Source organism: Heteronotia binoei, chromosome 13 (genome assembly GCF_032191835.1).
Source record: "Heteronotia binoei isolate CCM8104 ecotype False Entrance Well chromosome 13, APGP_CSIRO_Hbin_v1, whole genome shotgun sequence".
Taxonomy (NCBI): Eukaryota; Metazoa; Chordata; class Lepidosauria; order Squamata; family Gekkonidae; genus Heteronotia; species Heteronotia binoei.
Window position 1 is genome coordinate 61,374,780 of NC_083235.1, and position 19,303 is coordinate 61,394,082.

General features: G+C 43.5%; 2 protein-coding genes across 4 annotated transcripts in view; one reads left to right on the forward strand and one right to left on the reverse strand.

Moving 5' to 3' along the window:
- Positions 1-10,305, forward strand: part of DNAH17 (dynein axonemal heavy chain 17) — a 206,309-nt gene extending 196,004 nt beyond the window's left edge. Inside the window, exons 73-82 of the mRNA XM_060252097.1 lie at positions 242-390; positions 475-602; positions 1,433-1,660; positions 3,124-3,315; positions 3,517-3,696; positions 4,104-4,286; positions 4,593-4,775; positions 7,455-7,598; positions 8,695-8,920; positions 9,974-10,305. Of these exons, the coding sequence (XP_060108080.1) occupies positions 242-390; positions 475-602; positions 1,433-1,660; positions 3,124-3,315; positions 3,517-3,696; positions 4,104-4,286; positions 4,593-4,775; positions 7,455-7,598; positions 8,695-8,920; positions 9,974-10,221 (1,861 nt within the window). The 3' untranslated portion in view covers positions 10,222-10,305. The remainder of the gene's footprint in view (positions 1-241; positions 391-474; positions 603-1,432; positions 1,661-3,123; positions 3,316-3,516; positions 3,697-4,103; positions 4,287-4,592; positions 4,776-7,454; positions 7,599-8,694; positions 8,921-9,973) is intronic.
- PGS1 (phosphatidylglycerophosphate synthase 1) overlaps positions 9,358-19,303 on the reverse strand; it is a 43,473-nt gene continuing 33,527 nt past the window's right edge. For 2 of the 3 annotated variants that reach the window (XM_060253193.1, XM_060253194.1), the window contains exons 8-10: positions 15,780-15,928; positions 12,146-12,270; positions 9,358-10,155 (exon numbers count right to left, since the gene is read on the reverse strand). In XM_060253193.1, the coding sequence (XP_060109176.1) occupies positions 12,151-12,270; positions 15,780-15,928 (269 nt within the window). In that variant the 3' untranslated portion in view covers positions 9,358-10,155; positions 12,146-12,150. The remainder of the gene's footprint in view (positions 10,156-12,145; positions 12,271-15,779; positions 15,929-19,303) is intronic. The other variant, XR_009556139.1, reaches the window with a different exon arrangement.

Below are 19,303 nucleotides of genomic sequence, written 5' to 3' on the forward strand. Positions count from 1 at the left end.
AACAAACTCAGGTTTCTGTTCTGAGAGGGGAGATTTCAAAAGGCATTACCTCAGCTCATTCTCTTCCTCTCTCATTCCTTCAGCTCTGTTTTGAGTTGTAAATTGGTTATTCACAAAAGAGCAAGCCTGACTAATAGAATAGTTTTCATATCATTAAAGAAATCTTCCTCGAGTAATCAAGGTTGCCGCCCTAGCTACGATGCTCACCCGAACCATTTCAATCCCTATATATTTTTCTCAGGAACTTTGTGGAGGAGAAGATGGGAAGTAAATTTGTGGAAGGACGAAGTGTTGAATTCTCCAAGTCCTATGAAGAAAGCAGTCAATCTACACCAATATTCTTTATCCTCTCTCCAGGAGTTGATCCACTAAAGGATGTGGAAGCACTCGGTAAGCCCATAACCAATCTTCAATAAGTGACCAGCAACACATGAGAATGAAAGTACCACTTTCTAATTCTAATAATTCTCCTAGGTCAAAAGCTGGGCTTCACCATAGACAATGGAAAAATCCACAATGTGTCCCTAGGACAAGGACAAGAGGTTGTGGCAGAAAATGCTCTCGATGTGGCTGCAGTCGAAGGGCATTGGGTTATTCTTCAGGTATTAAAATGACAACTAGTCTCCTCTTGACTTCACCTTACAGCTTTGTCTGGTGTACTACACTGGCTTCAGGCTTCCCTTGCATTCTGCATTCATGACTTGTATTTTCTTAGGTAACTAATATACTTTTCTATAGTAATTACTTCTAACCTGATCTAGAAATGATCTGCAGTAAACTGATGCATTTCCCTGCCATATGTTGGACCTCCAAAATATAAAACAAAACTAGGCCCAAAAACAAGCCGATGATGATGCTAGCGGTGTATGGCAGAGTCTGGAGACCAAGAACACTGCTGCAGTCTTCACACAGCTGCATTAAGGCCCTTCCCTCATCCTCCACCCTTCCAGTGTACTATTCATAGTGTGAAGGCACTGGTGCACAGCAGTGACATCATTGACCTCAGACGGCATTAAAAAAAATCGGAGTCTGAAGCAGGAGCTTAGTGCAGTGAGGGCTGGAAGTTGTTTGAAGCACAAAGGATTTTTCAGCCAGTCCACCAAGCCCCTCACTCCACTCCTACCCCTATTTAGACTATTGCTACATGCTGCCTTCAGAACACTACTGGAAAAATGTTTGAATAGCATATGACATCAGCAAGGCCCACAACATCCAGGTAAGTCTGAGCTAATAGCTGGAACAACCCAGAATGTACAGCTGTATCATAGCAGGGCAAGTGATGGATAATGACTGAAATTGGGTCATATTTCCTATTCAAGTAGATCAAGGCAATGTTAATGTAGCTCTGCAGTCACATTATGGAACCTTGATTCTGAAGGAGTTAAATTTCATTAGCAGCAAACAACATTGTGGCTTTGCATACCCTTCATAGAACATACATCTGGTAGCCAAGTGGCTGAGCACACTGGATAAGAAAGTTGAACGCTACAGCACCGGCAGCCACAATGATTACCGAGTCTTCATGAGTGCCGAGCCAGCTCCCAGCCCGGATGCTCATATTATCCCTCAGGGACTCCTGGAAAATGCCATTAAAATCACCAATGAACCTCCAACAGGCATGTATGCCAATTTACACAAAGCCCTGGATCTCTTCACACAGGTAAGCAAGCCCTGTTTGGCTTCAAGTCCATTCCCATTCCCAATCACAGGAACTGCAATTGGTTTTCTCTTGTCTCCTTAAAAAAGTCAGCTCCAAAAAATGATCGCTATTATTTCCCTGTATTCTGGGATACTTGACTCACATTTGCTGATAGTGGTTTGACGTCAGATTAGGTTATCTGATTCTGGGAAAATGTTAGGCTCCTCTAAACTTTTCAAAGCTGGTGAAGCACAAATGCAACAAAATTATTTCTAGGCTGAGAGGCACGATGTGGCTGTAGGACAGAAACATATATGGTTTGGGCTAAAACTATAAGCCTACACTAGCCTGTTCTGTCATCGGATTATGTATGAGCAGCATCTTGTAAATCCTGTGGGCTGGATCACATAAAAAAAAAAAATGGTGCATAGAAGCATGACTTTTCCACCTGCCCCTTCTCTTACGGCAGCCCAAGTGTCCCCAAAATGCTACTCCTGGGAGAGGGACCCTTAGCAGCAAAAGGAGGACTGGCAAAAATCACCTCCCTTTTTGCATGTGCAAATATCAATCAGTTTCTTCAAGCAAACTATAGTAAGCAGACTAATGTATACAAATATGAATTCTCATACCGCCAACCTGCTGGTCTTGCATGGAAATTTTTCCCAGACTGCCCACCATTACCACTACTATCAAGGAAGGAACAGGGGGCAAAAGGCCTAAGGAGCAAAGAATCTGGAAGCAAAGGGGCAGTCACACAAGATACTGCTAGTCATATTCACAGAGACTGTGCCCAAGCCACAAACGCTACAGCTAGCTTTAATGGCAGCCTTCTTACCTACCTCTTCCTTCTAGATTGTGTGTGTTTCTGATGTACTAATTCCAGATTAAAGTAATTTGCTGGTAGGCTTCCAGCCTGCTTCTGGATCCCTGTCCAGAGTCACTGGATTGGATCCAACAAATTTTCCCAAAGGTGAAAAGGGAAGAGGGGATCCTATTTGGCCACCAAATAAGAAGATATTGGATTTATACCCTGCCCTACACTCTGAATCTCAGAGCCTCAGAGTGTTAACAGTCTCCTTTACCTTCCCCTTCCCCACAACAGACACCCTGTGAGATAGGTTGGGCTGAGAGAGCTCTCCCAGAAGCTGCCCTTTCAAGGGCAGCTCTGCGAGAGCTATGGCTGACCCAAGGCCATTCCAGCAGCTGCAAGTGGAGGAGTGGGAAATCAAACCTGGTTCTCCCAGATAAGAGTCCGCACACTTAACCACTACACCAAAGAGGCCATGCTGGTATCATAGCACCTGTATTAATAAAAGCTATGTGGAATGGTGTGGAGGCTGAACTGAGGACAGTTAGGTGAGCATGGGTGGGAAAAGTTGGTTGGAGCCAAGTCTTCAAATGTGACAAATCCCCTCCCCCCAATGTATGGTGACGTTCCTTCTTGTATAAAAACACAGATTTTATATTTTTGCACCCTCATTTAGGATACACTGGAAATGTGCACCAAAGAAATTGAATTCAAGTGCATCCTCTTTGCCCTCTGCTACTTTCATGCAGTGGTGGCAGAACGGCGAAAATTTGGAGCTCAAGGATGGAACAGGTCTTACCCCTTTAACAATGGAGATCTCACCATTTCTGTCAATGTATTGTTTAATTACCTCGAAGCCAATGCAAAGGTAAGAATGCACTGACTAGATCGTTTGCGTGGCAAAACAATGTCAACCAGTAACCCCAGGGGTCTGATCAATGAACTGCCTTCGTTTAGCCAAGATCTTTGAGGAAACTGAGAACCGTTATTCGGTCACCTGCTAGTGTCATCCCAAGGTGGTGGTGGGGAGGGTTCATTCCTCCATGATGAGTTGGGTGTCTCTTCCTAGGTTCCCTGGGATGACTTGCGGTATCTTTTTGGTGAAATCATGTATGGGGGGCACATCACTGATGACTGGGATCGCAGACTATGCAGAACTTACCTGGGTGAATACATCCGTCTGGACATGTTAGAGGGAGAGATGTTCCTGGCGCCAGGATTCCTCATACCACCCAACTCTGACTACAAGGTGAGAAGAGTGGGAATTATTCTGACAACCTGCTGAGCTGAAAGTCATCTTGGGGCAAGGGCAGTGATGTGGTCTATGCAAGAGATATGCCTCGTGAGAAATTAAGGTCTGGAGAAAGAAGTAGCCTCTCAGTTAGTTGTAGGGTTCAGTATGGAGAACAAGGAAAAGCAGATGATGGCAAAAGGCAGCACTGCAGATAGGCATGGGATAAAGATGTTATACTGGAGGGTAAGCTTTGACAGAACTCCCTGGGGAAACAGCCAAGAGAGAGGCAGAAATTGTTAGAAGTACACAGTGAACTGGAAGACAGCATAGTTAAGGAAGTGTTGACTGAACTACACAGATGAAATACCTGCTGAGAAGTAACTAATAACATGTAATATCTCCATTTAATAAATATTTTATAGGGATATCATGAATATATCGATGAGAATCTTCCGCCAGAGAGCCCTTACCTGTATGGGCTTCACCCTAATGCTGAAATTGGCTTCCTCACAGTCACCTCAGAGAAACTTTTCCGCACTGTGTTAGAAATGCAGCCCAAAGAGTCAGATGCTGGAGGAGGGACTGGGGTGTCCAGAGAGGAAAAGGTAGGGAAAGTGCCACCCTTTTCTTCTGAAGTGGCTCTCTAGTACCTTGTTGCTGTTTGGGTTCTTGTAACATTGCATTTTGACTGTGTGCAATAAGCTTGCCCTGACGGAAGAGTTACAAGTCCATTCCACCATGAAAGCCACGCTTGGCTTTCTTTGAGCCAAAAGGAAATTTGGGATATTCTGCTCTGAAGGTCATTCTCCTGCATATCTGTTGTTCTAGTGATTTTTGAAAAAATTATTTTGCAGAACATGTTTGGAACATTATCCATTACAAAATATATGTTTGGTCTTTTGTAATCACAGGTCAAATCTGTCCTAGATGAAATCATGGATCGGCTTCCAGAACCCTTCAATATGGTAGAAATCATGGCAAAGGCACAAGAAAAGACCCCATATGTGGTGGTTGCCTTCCAGGAATGTGAACGCATGAACATCCTTACTAGTGAAATTAGACGTTCTCTGAAGGAATTAAACCTGGGATTGAAGGTAGGTACCTATTATGCAATTGCTAGTACTGTACTGGAACAACAAATTTAATGGTCAACTGACTTAGAAACGGCTTGGGGCATCTCTCAAGTAGCTCTACAGACTAACTCATCCGATCTCTGATTTTCGTCTCCCCTGGTACTCTAGCTAAAGGACACTTTTACCTAGTAGACTATGATACATTTATTTTCTAAAATATTATTTTCCCAGCCAAAATATTGCATATGCCAGTGTTTGTGTACACCTGAAAACTGAGAGGTGCTTGCTACTTGCTCAGATTTAATTCATACTTACAAGCAGGTAGTTTACAAATTTTCTTATAACATTTACATCCTACCTTACCTTGTGGCTCAAGTCAACTATGCAATTCAGAGCAAAAGAAATTCACTGCCTGGAGGCATGAACATTCTAGCACATTCTCTACATCAGGTTGGACATATGCTGGATTTGATTTTGGGGGTAGGGACACATGTGGACCTGGTAGCCGTGAATGCAGTTCCATTGTCAGACCACTTTGCTCTGAAGATCCAACTGGGGATGCAAAACCCTGCCTGTTTAGGTGGTGAGCACATTTTTGCTTAATGGACCCAGAGCAGCTTCAGGAAGCTCTGGTGGATCCAATGCCCCGACAGGTTGTTAGATGAGCAGGTGAAGGATTGGCATTTGCGACTCTCCACAGCCATCGATGACATCACTCCTGGGGTCCTCTCCATTGCCGCACCAAAGCAGCTCCATGGCGCACTTTGGAGCTGCGAAGGATGAAGTAGCAGCTGAGATGACTAGAGCGAATGGGGCAGCATACTCATGACAAAGAGGCTACAGCTTCTTATAGAATGCTTATGAAGGTCTATGCAATGGCAGTGAAGTCTGCTAAGGAGGAGTTCTATGCAGCCTCCATTGCAGCTGCAAAGTTGCACCTGGCTCAGATATTTAGAACAATTTTGTCTCTAAGTCCATTGCCATCAGGCAAACAAAACAGGGGACTAGACATTGGCTGTAAGGCTTTTGTGACCTATTCTATGGCTAAAGTCTTGTCTCTCTGCCATGATCTTCTGGCCAGAATTGATACAGTAAGGGAACTGGAAGCCCCTTGTCCATCTTCAGGTCCAATTTTGGACCACTTCAGCTGACTCTCTTGGGAAGATGTTGACAGGATCCTGTCAGCTCTGAAGCCAACTTCCTGTCTCCTTGACCCATGTCCATCCTGACTGATTAAAGCACGTGGGGTAGGCATTTGGGACTCTCTGGGCGAAATTGTCAACTTGTCCCTTTCTTCTGGGACTTTCCCAGAGGGTTTGAAGGAGGCAGCGATTCGCCCACTTTTGAAAAAGCCAACACTGGACCCTATGATGCAAGTGGATTTTTATTGATTGATTTAATTGCCTTTATTATAATTGTTTAATGATGTTGTAATCCGCCCTGAGTCCGCTTGTGGGATAGGGCAGAACATAACTCTCCTAAATAAATAAACACATTATTGGGGGCAGGGTTTACAAGAAGCAGACTGGTTTCAAGGTGATAACTTAGCTGTGCTTCACTCCCGCTCCTTCTTATAGGCAGGGCTTTGTGTTCTGGCCCCCTGGAGAATCTGAAGGCAATACTGCTGCTGACCAGCTGGGGAAACCCCACTGGCTCTAAGGGCCAAGGCAGCTGAGCCCACATACAGCAGCTCACAGAAACTGGATAAGTACTTTGCCATTGGAACTGTAAGGCCAAAAGTTCCTCATCCAGCAAAAATGGATTACTAGAAGTCAAACTGGCAATCTTTAATTTTCTGAACAAAAACTGTTCTCATACGAGAACAATTTTTTAAAACCCCAACATGCTGGTGTTTAACTCCCCATAAGATTCATTTCTCTTAAAAGCAAGCATCGCCTTTCTGCTGGCATGGTTGCAAAGAAATAAGGACTTACTGGCACTGCTGATGGGACTGTAAATTTATCAAAGAATTCTGGCTACTAGTGGTAAACCAGATTTTTAACGTAACTCACTACAAAGTTCCATTTGACATCGAGCATCTGGTATTGAAGCAATGGCAATTCTGTTCTCCTTGTCCGTCTAATCTTTTGGTAGAAAAGCTCTGTGTTGCCATTGATTCTGCCAGTGCTGTCGTTGCTAAATTTTGGAAGTGTGATAAAAGGCTCACAGTGTCAGATGGGTTATGAAATTGAAGGAGTTTTGTGTGATGGATAAACTTGCAGATTCTATATTGCAAAATGAATTCGACCCATAGTCATTGTCCTTTGCAACTGTTTGGTTATCTGTTTTGGAATTTCTATCATCTAAACAAGAATTCAAATCCACAGCAGATGCCATCAGTATAATTATTAGGTTCTTGTGGCTTCTGTTCCTATGTACCAATGTATCTTTGTTACACTGCCAATTTTTCCATATATCACTTTTAAGGTGTATTCTTACTATATTGTTATTGTATATTTGTTTTCTTTTGAGTTTATTCTCTAATAAAATGATGTGTGTGTGTGTGGGGGGGAATGTTTGTATAGAGCCTCATCCAGAGATGGCCCCCAATGCATTAAAATAATCAGAACCTTAGATGAAGAGAGACACCCTTTTCTTAAGATTACATTGATAATGCTCCAAATGGGCTATATAGCCCGAGAGACTGATGATGATACAGGAATCCAACTAAGAGCTTTCACCACCATCATCCCCCTTCAGGGAGAGCTGACAATCACGACAGACATGGAGGACCTGTCAAATGCCTTGTTTTACGACAATGTGCCTGAGTCCTGGACCAACCGAGCCTACCCATCTTTGCTTGGCTTAGCAGCATGGTATACGGACCTACTGCTTCGAATCAGGGTAAGGATATTTGCCTCAGTTAAAGCCTTCCGATTTCTTTTAAGTGCGAGTTTGCCATTTCCCAAACAGCTGGCGACGATTCTACAAAAAATTCCATACTCATTCTTTAGTCGAATCGCGATAGTCTTTAGTTCGCTCTCGTGGCTCGTGACTTCGTACTGATTTCAATCAAAACGTAAGATTGGAGAAGCTACCAAAAGCAGTTAGTTGATCGTTGTAGCTGCATATAAGTCAGTCATGTAGCAACTAGAGATACTGCTAATTAAAAGGCCTAGAAATGTGGGTAATGCTGATTTAGCGCCACCCCCCCCCCCAAAAAAAATTCAAACATACCAGCAGTTTTACTTAAGTGAACAAAACTAGCCAAAAGTGGTAAGAGGAGGTAAATCCTGCTGTGGCTAGGGAGCGAACCTTGCTCAGTGTACACACTGATTCCCATCTCCTCACAACTCTCTGCATTATTTTATCCTTCTTTACCACTAATGGTGCTTCAAAGGAGAAAGCAAATGCACACAAAACAGCACAAGCTGTTCTAATAGGGTATGTTGCAGAATGCTAGGCCCAACATATATCAGTGGTTACACAGTAACAGGCATTTCCCATGTGGTAAACCTAGAAATGCAGGATTGGTCCAAAGCTCCCAGTGTATGAAGGCATTTCTATTCACACAGGGAAAGCGGCAGTACCCCATAAACTGACTTACAGTCAGCAGACCCCACCAAGCAGCTTTCTGAGAAGGGAGCACAAAAAGGAGAAAACAGACAACTAGAAGCGCCTTCTATTCACACAGTGGGATGTTTGGATCACAGAATGCGAAGGGCTGCCCACACTTGGGGCTTCATGTATGTTTAAAAAATAATTTTGCCTCGCCTTTGTGGAGTTTTAAGCAAGGTGAATATGGTTACACTGGCATGCTTTCAGCCCCGAAGCACCTCTTATTCCACCCAGTATTGCAAGGTTAGCATGAGAAACTAAAGGGTGGGTAGAGTTTTGATAGCACAAGCCTTGGGTCTCTGGGAACGTACAGATAGCTCAAACTGCAAAAGATCAGCTAGCATACTTGGCTGTAACCTGCGATTGCTGTTTCCTTTTTCAGGAGCTGGAAGCCTGGACAACAGATTTTGCTCTACCCACAACAGTGTGGCTCGCGGGTTTCTTTAATCCTCAGTCTTTCCTTACAGCCATTATGCAGTCCATGGCTAGGAAAAATGAGTGGCCTCTTGACAGAATGTGCCTTTCAGTGGAAGTTACCAAAAAGAATAAAGATGATATGACAGCTCCACCTCGAGAGGGCTCCTATGTGCATGGGCTCTTTATGGAAGGTAAAAAGCTCATTCCCATGTTCAGAAGTGGAATGCAGCTTCTGCTTTGGAATGATGGAGAGGTAGATAAAGCTTACTCTCCTGCTTGTCCTTTTTAAGGGCTTCTGTTTGGTCCTGGGTTTTGCTTCATACCTCCAGTCCTATACAAACTACATATTCCGTGATTTTTTTCATTTGTATTCCATGCACTAACATAAACACAGCTGCTTCTCTATTAACAAGGACGCCTACCTGTTTCTGAGTGTCGAACGTATTAGAAAAGGAGAAAGGTGTAAGAAACATTAAGTGCTGATGGATATACTTAGTTGTGAAAATACTGGGCTTCCTCCACCCAGAAATTGGAGGACATTTCCTCTCCCAAAGTACTTCCAGGCTCAGCTAATGGTAGAGCTATATTCTGTTATGCAACAATTGACTAAAACGCAATGAAACAGACATTGAGTAGCTGCCTTTTTAATTTTGCTAATTGTTAACATGTCAGCAGGGGGCAGCACATGCCCATTTTATAGTCCTTAGCCAGACTGACATTTTAGGAGCAAAGGGAATGGCTTGATGGAGTTGGTTCAAATCTTCCCTTTTCAAAGTGTAGATAAGGCTTGGGATGTAATACATAAGATAAATGTCTTTTTTTTGTGCCTAGTAACAATTATTTTAAAGGAGGCTGAAAAAGCCTGACCATTCATTGCTCTCAATCAAATATAGACAATGAACTTATGTTTCTATTGCCTAGTGGTCTAAAAAGAAGGGAGTTGCAGAGGGAAGAGGAACACAGTTTTCTATAGTAAAGAAACACTGATCAGAACCTTGCTGCAGGCTAAAAGCGAGGGCACAGCTCGAATCCAGCTTTTATGGCTGTAACACTGCCGAATGCTTAAGTAAATTACTAGCACCCAAGGTACACCCCAAGCCAAAGCATCTAGCCTTTAGCCATGCAGCTAAAGACAGAAGGTGGGCAGTGCTGGGCTCCCTCCCTCCCTTAGCACTTGTTGCAAACGAAGCATCCTCTGGGATGGATCAGCAGGCCACAGTCTCAAGAATTCTTTTCCACGGCAGGTGCTCGCTGGGATACTCAGACGGGTGTTATCACTGATGCACGGCTGAAAGAGCTGACACCGCCGACACCCGTCATCTTCATCAGAGCCATCCCCGTAGATCGCATGGATATCAAGAACATGTACGAGTGTCCTGTGTACAAGACACGCATGCGAGGCCCCACCTATGTCTGGACCTTCAACCTGAAGACAAAAGAGAAGCCAGCTAAGTGGATTCTTGCCGGGGTTGCTCTGCTGTTACAAGTTTAGCGCTCTGTTTAACGGCAAAACTCTGCTTGTAACCAGAAGTCCAGGCCGAGACAGTCATTTGCAAATTGCCAATAAACAGTACATTCCTTGAAAGTGCGTCTGATGTGATATTTGTGGGTGTATAGGAGCTCATTTACCATAATTTATGACAACCTTCTCCCAAGGACAGGACACTAATTCAGCCAGAACTGGCTCTGCACTAGGCCAACAGGAAAGAACCAAGAAGTCTGTGTGCAAGGTCCATCTGGATTCCTTTGCCTTATCCAGCTGACAGCTTCATTCTCAGCTGGCTTGTTACTACTACAGAAGCATTCAGCACTGGTCTTAGGGGTGATGCACCCAAGTTCAGTATTCCTGCTGACTTCTCCATAATATTAGAAATTATTTTATAGGGCACTATGCATGTGCAACGCAGAGAACACTTCCATTCGGCTGCATCCTAAGCACATGCTCCGCTGGGAAGTCATGGTAACGACAGCACTTCTCCAAAGTTATCCCCAGCTCCTTCCAGTTTAACAACCAGCACTATGCAGTGAGTGACAGGAAGTGTCCTAATCTTAATTCTTCTGGCGCTAAGCATGAAATCAAAGTATAACATACAAAAGTCCATAAGGGATCCAAAGGTTATAAATGCACTGCATAACTTCCTGTTTCTTTCCAGGTCTACTTTAAACCCCCACTTTTACTTCAACCCATCTGTCTCACACTGCCCCTCATGCTTTTATTTGTGTCAGATTTTGTAGAAATCTGTACTCTGCACTAAAACAAATCCTGCAAAAGAACTTTTTTTTTAAAATTCAGATTTTTGTGGTGATTAATTTGGCTTGGCCAAGCACATAATTTTATCTTTTTAAGTACAAAGAGCACACAACCAGACTTATGTATCAGCTGATTCTTGAGGAGAGAAGCCAATGTTAGGTATTCTTATGACTGACCAGTTTGTAGCCATTTGAAACTGGTAAGGCTAACAAGGAATTTTCATTCATGGCAAAATGCACAATCCTCTCCAAAATTAATGAATGACAAGCTTATCTCATCACCAAGTTGGCAACTTTTGCAGGAAATTCAGGTTTGGTAAGGTACCAGACCTACTGGGTTTGGCAAACTAGAGATCTCCCCAGGGGTGGCATTCATAGGGCATACAGCTTTTTCTTTCCTTTGTTTCTGATAGATTTCATTCTTCTTTTGAATCCTCTGGGTGATCAGCCACACTTCCAAAGGAGTTCTGGATGAAATGGTTGTCAATGTATCAAAAAGAATCAAAAGACCTAGTTTAGTCTGCTTTTTGCAACAGTAGGAATACAGTGGATTCATGGCCCCTTATAACAGCACTCTGAAACACCTGCTTGCTAGAAATCATGAACTGTGAGAACTTTGTACTAATCAAATGTCTCCTTTAATAGGCTTCTGGCCTGGGTACAGAAACCAGAGTACAAAAACCCTGCACCTCCTTGCATTAGTTATTAATGTTTCTTTCTCAGCAAAGTGCCTAAAAGAGGGTGGTAGATGTTTCAAATTGGCACTTTTGTGTATTTTACAAAGATCAAAATCAACATCCATGCACATCCACAATTAGCATGAAGCAACTAATATTTTATACAGCAGCATCTGTAACTGTACAGAGAGTGGTCAAACATTCATAATAGAGCTTAAGCCAGTGTCACTTGCGTGCAGAGAGGCCCAGGTACTTTATAAATAATTTTACCCTTTCCCCAGAAAACCTAACAGGATTTTTTAAAACATCAGATTTTGCAACAATTAACAAGGACAATCTATCACGCGTCTCTGAGCACCAGGCTTCAGGGTCTGCAGGAAAAGCACTGCTTCAGAAAAAAAATGAATTTATTTTTTGTAGGTTGATTTAAATCCTTGCAAGTACAATATAAAAAGCAATATAGACATCTCCTCAAAAGAGTAATCCCACCTTTTTCAGAAGAAGTTCTTAATCAAAGGTGTTACCATCTTCACCCACAGCTTGACATAACGATTAGGCTGCTCAAATGTCAAGGCAGATACAGTACCAGAACGCAGGTAAAGCTCCTCCTGTTCCTAGAGAGGAAAAGAACCACCTCAGCATGAATTCAGAAGAAGAAGATGATATTGGATTTATATCCCGCCCTCCACTCCGAAGAATCTCAGAGCGGCTCACAATCTCCTTTACCTTCCTCCCCCACAACAGACAGCCTGTGAGGTAGATGAAGATATTGGATTTATATCCCGCCCTCCACTCCAAAGAATCTCAGAGCGGCTCACAATCTCCTTTACCTTCCTCCCCCACAACAGACACCCTGTGAGGTAGATGAAGATATTGGATTTATATCCCGCCCTCCACTCCGAAGAGTCTCAGAGCGGCTCACAATCTCCTTTACCTTCCTCCCCCACAACAGACACCCTGTGAGGTGAATGGGGCTGAGAGGGCTCTCACAGCAGCTGTCCTTTCAAGGACAACCTCTGCCAGAGCTATGGCTGACCCAAGGCCATGCTAGCAGGTGCAAGTGGAGGAGTGGGGAATCAAACCCGGTTCTCCCAGAGAAGAGTCCGCACACTTAACCACTACACCAAACTGGAATCCAACATTTGCTCTCACCCTGGTTGGCAAGCAGTGACCCTTGTGCAGCATCTGTTCAAGATCCTCAGAGCTCTTGGCAAAGGAGCTCACATGCCCGTCAGTCTCAACCGGCTTAAATCAAGTGCTGGTCATGAGCCACAGGAAAGTGAGCTTCCCACTGCAGTACACACAGATCTGAACCTCAGACTGGGTTGCCAAAGCCATGCTTGCAATCTCAGCTGCCAGAGGAGCCAACCCAAGTAATTACACACACAGAGCCCATCCCAAAGATGTATACAAATGCACCGAGGAGGAAAGCACTGCAAGATTTGGCCCTGCAGTTATTTCTTTTTCCCGTAACACGGTCAAACCCTGAGCTATAATTGTCCAAAAAGGAAGCCCAACTTTAATCTCTAGAGGTTGGACCGCTCAGTTCTCTTTAGAAAAAAGCTCCTAGGCTGTGTTTTAAAATGAATGCAGAGTCAATGCAGTTCCCAGAAATACTAAGCCTCTTCAAAGTACAAACAACACAGCTGGAGGGAAAAGAAAGTCTCTCTATTACCATACTCACAGCACTTGAAAGTAGCACATCAAAAGGATCCTTTTTCATTTGAACTAGCAAAATGGGCTGCTGAATGGGTGGAGCCCCCAAACAATTAGGGAGCCCCGGCCTGTCTCTAAGTTCGGTGCACCAAGTCTGGCAGGATTCATGCCCACCCATGTAAACTTCCCAAAGCCAAGCCCAATGGATCTGGAGGTACCAAAACAGGCGGGAGCATTCTAAATAATCCATCTTCTTCCTCTAATTCCTGCCATCTAACCAAAGCTCTTTTTTATCGTAAACCTTAGTGTCAAATGTTCTTGTGTTTGAGGGGCTTGGGCGCCCTCCCTGTTATTTCTCTGCTTTGGTTGTTTTAAGTTTGGAGACAGATTAATGTGCCTGACCTGAAGCAAGTCTCCAGACTACAGTTTGCATTCTACATCATGTTATAATTGCTGCTCAGGAAGGGTGTAGCTTGGGAAATAAACAGGTAATTTCAGATAGGTGAGGCTATCTGAAGTTCTACCACTAGATAATGGGAGTGTCATTAAGGACTACAGTAACGTACTAGGCATTGTACAGGACTGACATAACAGGGTCCCTGACCACAGAGGTTAACATCTGCACAGGACAGCACACAGAAAAAAGCGAAGGCACTGACAATGAGAAAGAGATGGAAAGAGGACCTTTCCTTTTTAAGAGTGCTTATCAACCAACTTCAAGGTGTACAGCAGAGGGAAAAGACATTTGCGAGCATGTCCATTTAGATCTATCTATGCGAAAGAATGGGATGACAGGGACTTTGACTTGTGCTGTGTTCTGCATTTTCTAAAGCCTAGCATGATATGTCAAAGTTTTGGTGTAGGGTAGGGTTGCCAATCCCCAGGTGGGGGCAGAGGATCCCCCGATCTGGCGGCCCTTCCCCCGCTTCAGGGTCATCAGAAAGCGGGGGGGGGGGAAGGGGAGGGAAATGTTTGCTGGGAACTCTGTTTTTCCCTATGGAGATTTATTCCCATAGAAAATCATGGAGAATTGATCTGCGGGTATCTGGGGCTCTGGGGGGGGGTTGTTTTTTAGGATAGAGGCACCAAATTTTCAGTATAGCATCTAGTGCCTCTCCCCAAAATACCCCCCAAGTTTCAAAAAGATTGGACCAGGGGGTCCAATTCTATGAGCCCCAAAAGAAGGTGCCCCTATCCATTATTTCCTATGGAAGGAAGGAATTGAAAAGGTGTGCTGTCCCTTTAAATGTGATGGCTAGAACTCCCTTTGGAGTTCAATTATGCTTGTCACAGCCTTGATCTTGGCTCCACCCCAAAGTCTCCTGGCTCCACCCCCAAAGTCCCCAGATATTTCTTGAATTGGACTTGGCAACCCTAGTGTAGGGGCTGTCCTTATATTGGCGCATTTTGCACAACACTCTCAGTAGGGAATTACAGAAGTCTAATATGAGAAGTATTACAAATACTATTAAGAAAATATAGCAAATAAATACAATAAAACTATCTCTCCACATTCACAAACACTTCTTAACTTCCAAAGAACACGCTGTTTCTCACTTCTGTCATTGATGAATATTGCTGGGAGGGGGGGGGGGCCTGCATAATTTTGGCATGCTTCATGTTCCACTAACATAATTCAATTTAATTTCCTAGAGCTTTTGTGTGAAATTGGAATATTTTATTGTCAGTCTCCTAATGCTTCTGGAAGCAGCAAGAGAGGCTTGTCCCATTTCCTGCATCTCTGAAAGACTGGCATTAAATGGAAAAGTCCCTGCTCCTCCTCCAAGCCCTACTGTCTTGCTGCCACACAGATTTAGATTTGAGAAGGGCCGTTCAAAAACGAGACTGCAAAGTGAGCCAAAACAACAGCCTAAGCCACGCAACGCAGAAAGAGAGGATCACGTGAGAAGTATTTAGAGTCTACATGAACGTAAGCACACAAGTAAATGCTAGAAGCCTAGAACAACTATTTTCTAAAACCTTAAAAATCAGAAGCAGAAAACTTAAAAGCCCACAAGAGGAACATATGAAAAGGATAATTTGATATTTCCTCGTTAAAATGTCGACAGACTATAACCCTTCCCAAAGAATAGTAGCTAAGAACTAGAGATGGCTAGAAATTTTAAATCTTGCTACAAAACATACACCAGGCATGAGAGTTATCTAAGCACAAGGAGCTACTGGTAATATTTAGCAAGACTGCCCTTAACTAGTAATGGGTTTCCATTCCCTGTGTCTCATTCCTCAGACAGGAACAGCTAAGCCAGAGAGTGCATGAAAATATATCACAGCCAGAAAAGCTTTATTTTCCCTAAGTTTTGTATTATCTTCCAGCCTGTTAACTTCACACCCATACTTGGTCCACCATTGGGATGGGAACTGCAACAGCCACCCACCCCTGGGTCAATGTTCTCAAAACCATCATACAGTACAGAACCTGCTAAACTTTAACTCACAAGCCACGCACCTGATGGAACTGTTGCTGCAGAGATTTGTTTTTTGTCACTATTGCGATCTGTGCTTCCAGGTCCCGATGAACTGACCTGTATCCAAAATTAGGGGAACCAATCAGAGTTAAGCAGGGTAGATTGCTTCCTGCCAGGTACAACCAAAGGCCTGCATGGAAACACGGAGAAAAGGAAAATGTGGCAGGTAAAGGATGTGACCGTGGTAGCTTCAGTGAGCCTCAAACAATAAGTTTGTTCTTGAAAAAGACAACACACACACACAAAGCCTTTTGCTATATTTACTGGCAGTGTAACACTTTCAGGTCAAAAAGCAAACGACGAGGAAAAACGGATCCTTCCTTACAGTCAGTATCATATAATAAATCACAGGGAGTGACAAGTCAACAAAGTACCAAATGACACTGTGACACAGTTGGGGGGGCACTGATTTCTCTCAGTCTGTGTAATGTAATTCCTGTCCATCACAGGGACTAATCAAGCTATGCTTTGGGTCCATCACATCAACAGTCCTATACTTCAAATACCACAGGCCCCAAATGTCACAGAGATATATTTACCAACCAATCAAAGAAGAAGTCAAGTTTGCGCGAGATCCCAGACGGCAGGCTAGAAGTACAATCCTTCAAAAGCCATGAAGCCTACGTTCTGTGGGCAAGTGTCGAGTCATTCCCCTCGACTTCATTTCTGCAGTGGTGTGGGCTTCAAAGGAAATTTGTTACAATACTTGGCACCAATGATCATATCGGTGTAATTGCTTCTATGAGAACACAGTTTCCCCCTCAGTGGCCGTACCTGTATCTCAACAAACAAGCCCACCTGCCACTTGTACAGGAGGAGCAGCAGCGGCTGCTCCCTTATACAAACCTCCCTTATACAAACCTAAATCTGTTAGGGCAGGGGTCATTTTGTAGAAAAAGAGGTACTGGAACTCATTAGCACAACTTATTAGCACATGCCACACACCCCTGACATCACCGGAAGACGTACTAAACTGTATCAGCTCAGCATCTACCTTAAAATGCTTCATGAACTATAACGGCCATAATAAAACGTTATCCTATCATACTTTTAAAATTACTTTCTCTTATGTGGCCACAGTGGCATGATGAAGATTTCCATCTATCTGCTTTATATGTTTTATATATTTTCTCATTTTTTGTGGGGGGAAATATTAGAAAGTTTGTTCAGCAAAATTTTCACAGGGGATTTGAACAATGGAACCCAGAAGCAAGGTTTGGTGCATTTTTTTTTTGGGGGGGGGGAGGTTTGAGAAAGAGCACAATGAAATTTAGAGGTTCCGGAGCTCTGCTCCTATGAGCTCCTGCCCAAAATGAGGCCTGCTGTTAGAATACGTGTTAATTCAGAGCAAGGCCAAATAGTGCTAGCGTATCTCTGGCAGTAATAGCTGCCTGCCAACTCTGTTCCACCCTCACATTTGGAGCAGGACACCGTAACAGAAGTGAAAGAACACACAGTTCTACAGCCCTGCCTACTGGAACAACAGCCTAGCTCAAGACAAACTCTCCTCTATCACTATGGAAAGGCATGTTGATTGCCACTGCAGCGAGTAGTCACTCAAGGACTTGAAACCACATTGCTCCGGTTTTTAACTGTACGTGAAGCCAGCTTGCCTACTAGGCAAACTAGGCATTTGCCTAGGGCGCTGGGAGGGGGATGCCCAATTGGGCTCTCCCCTCCTCCCCGCACCCGAGACAAACTCCTAATTTACCTCCTCCCCCACGCCACTGTTGTGTTGCAGCCTACTCCCTCTCCTCTTCTCTTCTGCAGCACTGTGTACCACCCCGCCCCCCAGTGCGCTCAGAGGAGCGCCAAAATTGTATTGCCTGTCATTATTTTCCTCTGTAGGAATATGTTTGCTTTTAGGGAGAAAGGATACATTTATTCCACATTTTAATTTCTTCATTCACTCCACTGCTGTAACTTGACATTTACATGTTCAGTATTTTCTCATTTGTATTGTAATCAGAAACTTTTATGCAGTGATTTAAAAGCTAAATTTTCAGTCCGTATGGTTTCATGCTCTGTCTATACCACAGTGATCAGTGGACTTATTCCAAGCTAATCTGGAAATCAAGCAGAGGGAAGAAATGTCTTTTTGGGTGGGTGGGTGGGTACACAATTGCAAACTGCAAAAAGAAAGTTCACTTCCAGGTATCTGCCCTGCACTCAGGATAAACTGAGGTAAGATGCAAGGGGAGAGTCAGAGAGGCCATACTGGGAAAAGGATGTTGGAAATGTCAATTAAGCTCTGGAGGATTTAATCAGCAACTCTCTTTCAAACTTCTAGTGGAGAACAACAGAGAAGGCTGTGGTTTCTAAGAGGTGTATTGGGGGGGGGGGTTTAGGAGAAATGTCTATTGAGTGTTAGAACTTGGGACATTGACTTTCTGAGGTCCTTGCAGATCCTGTTTTACCATACTTTCTGTTATGCTCAATCCATCTGTGTTAAACCTATCACTATGAAGACTGAAAATATATATATGAGAGAGAGAGAGAGAGAGCAAAAGCAAGCCCCTGAAACATAAACAACGCAAGGACTGAGATGGATTACATCAAGACTAAAGAGTTCGTCTACTTTCCAGGATCTCATCAGGGGGAAAAAAATGACTGAACATGTGCAAGATATAACATTAGATTGACTGACACCACTTACACAGTTTCAGGCAAAACACTCAGTGTAGCAATTCTTTTCCTAGCTTGGGACTAATATTCTCATCAATGAAATCTAAACTGACAAAGCACTTGCTCATGCTTACATGCCATCTAAAAAAATATGGGCATTGTGTCACTACACATTTTAACATTACAGTCAAAGCTTTATTACGCATCATTCACATGGAATGATCTTTCCTGATTATTACCCAGAATAACTGGTGAGAAGTCAAATGGTGCATCTCATAAAGGAAACAGGCCTCCCTAAATTAGCGGGTTTTGCCGACTCAGAAATAATTTATGGAACAAAGCACCTTAATGTCGTGAGGGTGGGTTGTGTTTGTTAGTGGAGCTGACAGCAATACCGTAAGGATCTAAACCCCAAGCGGAGTCACTCAAGGTGGAATGGCCACAACAGCTGAGACACTAGACTAAGATGCATACACTTAAGATGCTCTATACACTTAAGATGCTCTAATAGTTAGATGAAATGTAACACAGGCACACGCATACAGAGGGATCAACAGGCACATCAGCAGAAGAGAATGGAGAGTTCCGATGGTGATGGGGGTGGAGGAATCCTTGAAAGGTAGCTACTGGGCAGCAGCAATAGTGAAAGGTTTCATTGGTGGAGGATCTTTCATAGACACAACAGCTAACCCTGGTTAGTATTACACAGAAGAAGGTAATGGTAAACCACTTCTGACCAACTCTTACCTTGAAAACCCTATGATGAGAGACTCCAAAATGAAAACAGATATAGTGCTGGAAGATGGAACCTCCATTTCAAATAGCACTCGATTAGCTAGAGGGGGAAAGCTGAGGACAATTATGACTAGTGGTATTCTTA